Here is a 10,398-nt window from a genome sequence, read left to right as displayed (position 1 = left end):
TTATTATTTTTTAATAATAGTACCTAGTAAGTACTCAATCCCTCCAACCCAGCGCCTCTTAAAAAGTTCTAAATGAGTCCCACTAATAACTTTATATCTCATCAATAATACTACATTTTTATAAGTAAGTCACACAAAAATATATTATAACGAGGAGAGAGAGGGTACCTATTTGAGAAGTAGTACCTATTAGAGCATCCACAATGGAGCACTTCATTTTTTAGTACTTAAATGGTCCCACATGGACACATCACCAATTTATTATTTTTTTAATAATAGTACCCAATAGGTACTCAACCCCTCCAATGGAGCATTTCTTAAAAAGTTCTAAAATGGGTCTCATCAATAACTTCACATCATTACAATATATTTAATTATCTATTTTATAATAGAAATTGATTGAATTAATGATAAAGTTACAAAATTAGTATGGACTATTTTTTTTTATAATTCGAAAAAATAATTAAAATTCGAAATTTAATTTAAAATAATATTACCAAATTTTAAGAATTGCATAATTAAAAAATAATTTAAAATAATTAATAAAATGGTAATTTTGAGAGGAGTAGAATCCTTCAATTTGGTTTTGATTTATATGATAGGAGTATTTATTTTTTTTCCAACGGTAAAAAGAAACAAACAATGACTACCAACGTCTATATATGGTACGTTGACATTAAATTTTTATGCCAATTTAAAAGTTGTGATTTTTTTATTTTTTGAATATATTAAATAAAATGGGTCCCATAAAAAGAAGAGAGAGAGAGTACTAAAATGTGTACCTATTAAGTACTAAAATGTGTTGTGCTCCAATGGTAGTACCTAATAAGTACCATGAGTACCTAATAGGTACTATACCATTGGAGATGGTCTTAGGTACTCAATGGGTTTTGCTCCAATGATAGTACCTAATAAGTACCTATATACCATTCGAGATAGTAATCTTGGAAGAAACTGATGTAATTACTTATTGAGAAGATCCAACTTCCTTATTTTTTTGAAGTAAATAAATAATACAATTTCTATTTTATTTTTTTGACTAAATAATACCATTCTAATAAATGACAAGTTATTGGAAATTCACAAATACAAATGGAAAACTGAAGTTCGAATTCAGGTTATCCGATCCAACAATTTCAGTATTTTCGTCGGTTGAGTTAAAATTTGTGAACAATTATGTATATTTCATTTCTACTAGTATAACTCTTTTCTGCATCTTAGGTAGTCAATTTGTGAGTCAATGATGGTGTGCTCTCCGCGTTAGTGGAATTAGCCATGAGGGTTTCACTTGTCATATTCGAGTCTACATTTTTGATAGGGTGAGCAAGTACTTTATATATCTAATAAAAATAAACTAATCTAGTAAAATAAACTAATCTTTATATATCTAATAAAAACTCAAAGCTGCATATTTCTAGTAAAATATCAAAGCTCCAATAGAAAATGAGGTCTTTTATGACGTTTCTTCTCTACTTTGGTTTCCAAATATTGGTGTATTGCATGCCATTTGCAACAGTTGCTCTTGCTTTGAGTTCAAAGACTGATAAGCTTGCTTTGCTTGCATTGAAAGAAAAGCTTACAAATGGTGCGCCGGATTCTCTTCCATCATGGAATGAGTCTCTACATTTCTGTGAATGGCAGGGTATTACATGTGGTCGTCGTCATATGAGAGTCGTTGCCTTGCATTTGGAAAATCAAACATTGGGTGGTACTCTTGGACCATCCGTGGGAAATCTAACATTTCTGAGAATGCTACAACTTACAAATGTTAACTTGTATGGTGAAATTCCAAGTCAAGTTGGTCGTTTAAAGCGATTGCAAGTTCTTAACTTAAACATCAACAATCTTCATGGTGAGGTTCCTATGGAGCTCACAAATTGCACGAATATCAAGGCAATTCTTTTGCGCAGCAACCGACTCAGTGGAAGAATCCCGACATGGTTTGACTCAATGATGCAACTTACTCTGTTGAATCTTGCTGCCAATAATCTAGTTGGTACTATTCCACCTTCGGTAGGAAATGTTTCATCACTCCAAAAATTATCATTTGCAGAAAATCACTTGAAAGGAAGCATACCTTATTCTTTGGGCATGTTGGCAGGTTTAAAAATACTACTTCTACGTTCAAATAATTTGACAGGTGAAATCCCTCATTCTCTTTACAACCTATCAAATATTCAAGTTTTGGATATTGGGGGAAACAAGTTATCTGGTAGTCTTCCATCAAATATGCATCTTGCTTTTCCCAATCTTAAAGAATTCTATATTGGAACGAACCAAATAAGTGGAACTTTTCCGTCTTCATTATTAAACCTCACTGAACTACAAGTGTTGGATATACCACACAATACTTTTGTTGGGTCAATACCTCTTACTTTGGGTCAATTAAATAAACTTGAATGGTTTAATATCGGAGGTAATAATTTTGGGAGTGGAGGAGCTCATGATTTAGATTTTCTTTCATCGTTAACCAACTGTACTCAATTGTCTGCGATATATATTTATCGCAATAGATTTGGTGGTGTGTTGCCAAACCTTATAGGAAACTTTTCCACCCATCTCGGTTTGCTTCATATGGAATATAATCAAATACATGGAGTGATACCAGAAAGAATTGGACAACTAATTGGTTTAACTGACTTAGAAATTGGACACAATTTCCTAGAGGGAACAATTCCAGATTCAATAGGAAAGCTTAAGGATATAGGATCATTGGGCTTTCATGATAACAAATTTTCCAGTAACATCCCTATAGTCATTGGTAATCTTACTATGTTATCCGAACTAGATCTATCTAGAAACAAATTGGAAGGAAGCATTCCAATTTCATTAAGAAATTGCACCCAAATGCAGAAGTTAAGTTTCTCTAGTAACAAATTGAGTGGTCATATTCCCGATCAAACATTTGGCTATCTAGATGGTTTAATTTATCTTGGCTTGTCCAACAACTCCTTCACCGGCCCTATTCCTTCAGAGTTTGGTAACTTGAAACATATTTCGCAATTGTATCTAAGCTTAAATAAATTGTCTGGTGAAATTCCTAAGGATTTAGCTTCTTGCATAGATTTGACACAACTTGTGTTGGGTGGAAACTTCTTCCATGGAACTATACCTTTGTTCTTGGGCTCCTCTTTAAGATCACTTGAAATCCTAGACCTTTCTAGCAATAATTTCTCAAGCATAATCCCATTTGAACTAGAAAATCTAACATTTTTGAATAAGTTGGACTTATCATTTAACAATCTCTATGGTGAGGTTCCCTTAGGAGGTGTCTTTAGGAATCTCACAACAATTTCACTAACTGGAAATAAGAATCTTTGTGGAGGGATACCTCAAATGAAGCTTCCTAAATGTTTTAGGGTGCCTTCCAAGAAACACAAAAAATCTCTCAAAAAGAAACTTATCCTCGTTAGTGTAATTGGTTGGATTTTGTTCTCTTTCATAGCTTTTATAACTGTCCATTTCCTTTTGAGAAAAACCAAAAGGTTACCTTCTTCACCATCTTTGCAAAACGGGAACTTGAGGGTTACTTATGGTGAATTACATGAAGCAACCAATGGTTTTTCTTCATCTAACTTGGTAGGAGCAGGAAGCTTTGGATCTGTTTACAAAGGATCACTTCTCCACTTTGAAAGACCTATTGTTGTAAAGGTGTTGAATCTTCAAACACGTGGAGCAGAAAAGAGTTTCATGGCAGAATGCAAAGCTCTAGCAAATATGAAGCACCGGAATCTTGTCAAGGTCCTAACTTGTTGTTCAAGTGTTGATTATAATGGTGAAGACTTCAAAGCTATAGTTTTCGAGTTCATGTCTAATGGGAGTCTAGAAAAGTGGTTGTACGATAGTGAAGCGTCTGGTAATCATAATCTCAGCTTCACACAAAGGGTAGACATTGCTATTGATGTAGCTCATGCTTTGGATTATCTTCACAATGACACAGAGCAAACTGTAGTTCACTGTGATGTTAAGCCAAGCAATGTTCTTCTTGATGATGACTTTGTAGCCCACTTGGGAGACTTTGGCTTAGCTAGGCTCATTCATGGAGGGATAGGACATTCAACTAATGATCAAGTTAGTTCCTCCACAGTAATTAAGGGAACTATAGGATATGTTCCTCCTGGTAAGTTCTTTCTATATTCATGTATATTCGAGGTTGAATATTCTAGTCAGTATGTGACAAAAAATTTGAGAGTATGATTGAAAAACACATCCTTTGTAGTATAATATTCGCAGTGAATTAATTCATTTTCATATCTCTATTTAGCTAAGAAGCTATATTATTTTAGCCTCACTATGATAATTGTCTCATTAAAATTTATTCTACAGAAAAAAGTATTTTTAGGATTGATATGCGATAGAATTTTATTGTACATTTTTGCCTGAATAGTTTTTATTCGTTGTTTGAAAAGAGTATGGAGCAGGTGGTCCAGTATCACCGGAGGGAGATATCTACAGCTATGGGATTCTGCTTTTGGAAATGCTCACCAGAAAGAGGCCAACAAATAACATGTTTTATGAGAATCTATGTCTACACAAATTCTGCAAGATAAAAATTTCAGAAGACATTCTTGACATAGTGGATTCATGTTTGCTTATTCCATTTGCCGAAGATCAGACACGGGTTGTGGAAAACAACACTAAACAATGTCTAATGATGTTTGCTGAAATAGGAGTTGCATGTTCTGAAGAATTTCCTTCTCAAAGAATGCTCATAAAAGATGTTATAGTGAAGTTGCTTGCTATTAAACAGAAGTTGTCCTGCTAATTAGCACTATTACTAATATGATAAGAAAATAATGGTGTTCACTTACTTGTATCATTGACAAGTTTTGTATTCCTCATGTGTGTTTTCATTTTATTCGGTTATTTCCCATTTCGGTTCCTATATATGTAATTAGTGGAATAAGAACTTATATGCTGGTATTATATTATACATATGGTAATGTTTTGAAATGTCATTAGCTATGTAAGGGATTGTGTGGGAACTTTGGTTCAAGAAAGCTTTTGAAACATATTTTTATTATTTTAATATAAAAAATTTAAAAATAAAATAATGTGATATTTTATTGTTATTGAAAATAAAAATAAATGTACAATACTTTCTCATTCTCATTAAAAGTGTGATGGTAAAATTAGTTGAGCTCATTTTAATGGTATAATTACTTTTTTTTTTTGTCAAGTTAATTAATGGGTCATGTTAAACAGTGCCCTCCAACACTTGTTAAACATACCAGAAAAATGAAATAAAAGATAAAATTAATGTGTTGAATGCACAAATTTTAAGATAGATCGACTACAAGAAAAACAGGGATTTGTGGCGGCCAAAAAACTTGGTAGGAAACGTTTGTGGCGGACATTTTCCGCCGGAAAAGACACAGTTAGTACGTTTGTGTGGGCCAAAAGCCGCCGCAAAATGCATTTTCTTTTAAAAAAAATGCATTTTTAAGAAATACGGATTTTTTGTTTTAAAAAAAATATATTTTTTTTTGCTAAACTTTTCAATTTTTATTTTAAAATTAGTGAGACAATTTATTTTTGCACTTTAATTTAGTTAGGAATTTTTGTTAAACTTTTCAATTTTTATTTTAAAATTAGTGAGACAATTTATTTTTGCATTTTAATTTAGTAAGGAATTTTTGATAAACTTTTCAATTTTTATTTTAAAATTAGTGAGACAATTTATTTTTGCATTTTAATTTAGTAAGGAATTATTGTTAAACTTTTCAGTTTTTATTTTAAAATTAGTGAGACAATTTATTTTTGCATTTTAATTTAGTAAGGAATTTTTTATAAACTTTTCAATTTTTATTTTAAAATTAGTGAGACAATTTATTTTTGCATTTTAATTTAGTAAGGAATTTTTTATAAACTTTTCAATTTTTATTTTAAAATTAGTGAGACAATTTATTTTTGCATTTTAATTTAGTAAGGAATTTTTGTTAAACTTTTCAGTTTTTATTTTAAAATTAGTGAGACAATTTATTTTTGCATTTTAATTTAGTAAGGAATTTGTAGAGGGAAGGGAGATATGGTAATTCTAGAGAGAAGAACAAATTGAGATGTGAAAGTTGTATGAACATTGAAAGGAGATTGTTTAGAAAAAATTTTCGTAAGAAATTTGTAGAGAGAAATGAGATATGATGATTGTAGTGAGAAGAAAAAATTGAGATGTGAAAGTTGTAAGAAGAATGAAAAGAGATTGTTTATATAGAAGAAAAAAATTGAATTTTGAATTTTACCGCTGTGTCATTTGCGTGAGCATAATTTCCGCCGCCAACGATATCACAACCTAGACTGGAATTTGCGTGGGACAATTTCCTTACTAAATGCTGCTTTCCGCCGGAAATACTGCTTTTTCCGCTGAAAATTTACAAAGTCCGCCGCAAATGTAAAATAGCCACCGCAAATTTACAAAGTCCGCCGGAAATGCTACCAAAAATTCAGATTTTCCCCCCTTTAATTTGCATGGGCTTTTTAGTCCGCCGAATTCTTGTAGTGAGAATTTTCTTGGGGAGGGCAAAATCGTCCCCGCCCCACCCTATTGCCATCCTTATTTGAGAGTATCTTTTTGTAGAGAATGAAGAGTGAAATTTTATAGTAATTAATTTAATTTTGAGAGTATTTCGTTGTAAAAAGGATTTCAAGAATCTTTATAGATCCTCCAAAATATTCCACCAATTTTTATATTTTGAGTTCCTTAATATTATATGAATTTTTTTGTCAAGTAGCCTAGTGCCTAGAAATTCCATCTTTAAGGTGGATAAGTGGGATGATCGCGATTCAAACCCCGGCCCCTTGCATATATAATGCAATGTCTCTACCAACTGAGCTAAGCTCACAGGGACAATATTATATGAACTTTATAGTATGAAAAATAAATTCCCCCACTAAAAATAAGTATCCTTATTTCTGTTTCTCTTTATCTCTTTCATTATTTTCTAAAGCCCTCTTCTTCTTCTTTTACTTTTGATAAAATTCTAAAGTCCTATTTTCTCCTCTAAACTTCCTAAAGCCTTAATCAACTTTGATAAAGAAACAAAAATGAGTGACTTTCAAATAATCACTTTCAAATTCAATGAAACGTCTAATTTTTAAAGTCAAGTCATTCCATGTCAGTCAACCGGTCAACCCAACAACACATGGCCCCTACGACTCCCCAACTTGTACATTGGGCTAAAGTTAGCTTCAGGATATATTATCCCGTACGTATACCTCCTATAAATTATGCACTATAAAGTATTATTAGTTGTCAAAATATATTTTTTATTCTTGAAATAAATTAACGTCTTCTTTTTATTTTTGTGTGATGATAGTTATGTTGGGGAATTAACCTAAAACAAAGAGCACAGAAAAATGAAAGATGAATGAAGAATGAAAAATCTGAGAGAAAACGACTTATTGAAAACTAAGCAGAAATTGAATAAAGGAAAAGTAAAAATCTTATTCTTTCACAAAGGGCCTTATTTGTTTTATATATAAGTTTGTTACTTCAACTAAAAATAACTGTCTAACTACCTAGGACAAACAAAAATAACTGAATTAAAGCCGTACAAAAGAAACTAGCTAATTACCTCTAAAAAGCTAAGAAAACAAAAACGTGCATCAGAACCAAAACAGAGTTTCAGAGCTTCATATGCTTCAGAACTTATATCAATCTTCAGAGGTTGCAAGATTGAGAGGTTGTGTTGCTTCAGAGTTTGATAAAATCTAGTGGTGCACAAAACTTCTCTTTATATATCTAATAAAATCTCAAAGCTGCATATATCTAGTAAAATATCAAAGCTCCAATACAAAAATGAGGTCTTTTATGACGTTTCTTCTCTACTTTTGTTTCCAAATATTCAAAAAAAAAATCAAAAAAAAAAATCTCTTCTGTTGGACTACAATCTCTTCAATTCAAAAAAAAAAAATCAAATCATATCATTTATGAAGTATTTTATCTAAACTAAATTTTTAAAGTAACATTTTTTATTTCTTAATAAATATTCTAAGGACAAATGTTAGCAAAATTCTTGTAATTATATCATTTTCTGTACATTGGAAAACAACATAAAAAGTGTCTTGTGATGTTTATTAAAATAGGAGTTGTGTGCTCCGAAGAATTTCCTACTCCGCAAATTAAACAGAAGTTGCACCTCCAGAAACTATTATTAGTGAGATAAGAAAATAATTGCGTAGTACCTATTAGGTACTCATGGTACTTATTAAATATCTATTAGGGCCCGTTTTGATCAGCTTATATTTGAGCTTATGCTACTCAAATAAATAAGTTTTCATATATTATTATAAGTTTGTCAATGTAGTTTATGAAAAAAATAGCTTATAAAAATTTAGTTTTTGTTAGTGGAAACATATAAATTAACATAAAACTTTATTTATTTGTATAAATTGTTTTGTACAAGTTCAAAAATAAGTTAATACAAACCGACCTGTAATAAACTTTGATAAAGAAACAAAGTAGCATTAACCATTTGTGTGTTGTCTTCCGATAATTATTATCAAGTCTTTCAATCCAAAGTCAGTCAACCCAAGTCATGGTCCCCAACGACTCCCAAACTTGTCCATTGGACTAAAGTTAGCTTGAGGATAGGTCAATTCTATCGTGAAAGACTTCACATGTACAGATTACGAATATTATTATAACGAAATTTATAAAATCTATTGTTATATTAGAAGTTTATTTGATCATATAGATCATCTATGGCTGGAAATGAGTCGAGCCGAATCGAACCTGTCTGAACTCGATTTGACTCAATAAGAATTAGTTTGACACGAACTCTTTTTTAAGCTCGAGTTTGGCTCGTTAAGAGTTCACAAGCAGTTTGCTTCGGCTCATTAATTAGGTTCAGTTCATGTTCAGTTCATTTTCAACTCGAAACTCAACTCAAGAGTTCGACATGAATTATTTTTCTATTTATTTTCCATTTTCTATTATTGTTAAGTGTTTGTCTTAGTTTCTTTAAAGTATTATATATATATTATCAATTATCTAAATATATAAAATTAATTATATATCTGTAAAAAAAAATCAATCCTATAAATATAAATGTATAAAATCAAATATATAAATTTAAAATCATTTTTGAAGGGTTATTTAAAAATATATTTTGAAGTGTTATATATATAATCAAGTCAGCTCGTGAACCACTTGATGTCAGATTGACTCTCTCGAACCAGATTAAATTGGTGGTGTAGCCCAGAAAAAAAAGTTAGTTCGTGAATCAAATGAGCTGAACTGAATTGGTTTGGATCGTCGGTTCAAGTGGATTTTTCTGATCCGCTTACACCCCTATGGAGCATGGAGTTTGGATTCTGTCATATCATATATGTGGAATCTAACTTTTGGTGGGGATCACCCTGTGCACGCGTATATTCTCGTAAGATAATTTCTCTTTAGGCCACCTGTGTTTCTTTTTAATCTCCGAAAATCCAATTTTGCTCTTAAAAAAAATCGGTTCGCAGAAATCGAAGTTTTTTGTAGTTCAAATTCAGGAAAAATTCGGTAAACACAAATCCAAATTTTTTTTATTGAAGGGCAAAAAAATAAATCCAAGGAGTGAAAAGCAAAAGACTGGGGCCTGAAGATAAATTATCTTCTCGTAACTAATGAATCTGTTCCGTGATGTCTAATGAATAGAAACTACTAATGAAGTAGTCTATTTAGGCCGGATACTATAATCGGAATTTTAATCCTGACTACTCTACTTATGTGTATGAATTTATAATAATTTTATCATTTCGTCTATTAAAAAAAAATCAAACTACTCTTTATTTATATTTCATTTCAAAAAATGAGGTCAATTTTTATTATAACTCATTCCGGTCAAGTAATTAAAATTTGTATAGAGAAAATAACAATTCATTATTCCCTTCAGTTGGAATTAACTACAATCTCTATATTTATTATAAATTTGAATAAAAAATAAAATCTAAAGATATATGAGGTGAGAAAAAGACCAAAAACTAAATATAATAGTACAAAAAATAAAATAAAATAATAGTTATTGGAAATTCATAACAAATGATAGGACCGAATTTCAAACTTCGGTTATTCGACCTAACGTACAATTTCAGCATTTTTGCTGGTTGAGTTAAAATTTGGGAACAATTATGTATATTTCATTTTTTTTTTTTTTGGTGAATATGTATATTTCATTTCTACTACTATATAACTCTTCCTACGGACGGAGTATAATTTTGTGGAAAAAAAAAAGTCATGGTCTATCATATATATATATATCCTCTGGCTTCTATTGATCAGGTTATCTATAAGTCATGTGGTCTCTAATTGCTACGTTTGGAGATATATGATTGGAAAGGTCTGTTTCATCTCAACCACATGTATAAATAATTAGAAACACAATTTTAATTTATTTTTACACATGTAAAATCTTGATG

The 10,398-nt window shown here is 30.9% G+C and overlaps 1 protein-coding gene across 2 annotated transcripts in view; it reads left to right on the top strand.

Moving 5' to 3' along the window:
• Positions 1-1,307: 1,307 nt before the first annotated feature.
• The window catches only part of LOC123921127 (probable LRR receptor-like serine/threonine-protein kinase At3g47570), a 40,429-nt gene continuing 31,338 nt past the window's right edge, over positions 1,308-10,398 (top strand). Inside the window, exons 1-2 of one of the 2 annotated variants that reach the window (XM_045973542.1) lie at positions 1,308-4,120; positions 4,410-5,112. In XM_045973542.1, the coding sequence (XP_045829498.1) occupies positions 1,444-4,120; positions 4,410-4,765 (3,033 nt within the window). In that variant the 5' untranslated portion in view covers positions 1,308-1,443 and the 3' untranslated portion in view covers positions 4,766-5,112. Of the gene's footprint in view, positions 4,121-4,409; positions 5,113-10,398 lie in introns of those variants that run through there. The other variant, XM_045973543.1, reaches the window with a different exon arrangement.

Source organism: Trifolium pratense, linkage group LG4, assembly GCF_020283565.1.
Source record: "Trifolium pratense cultivar HEN17-A07 linkage group LG4, ARS_RC_1.1, whole genome shotgun sequence".
Lineage (NCBI taxonomy): Eukaryota > Viridiplantae > Streptophyta > Magnoliopsida > Fabales > Fabaceae > Trifolium > Trifolium pratense.
This window is presented reverse-complemented; position numbering and strand designations above follow the sequence as displayed.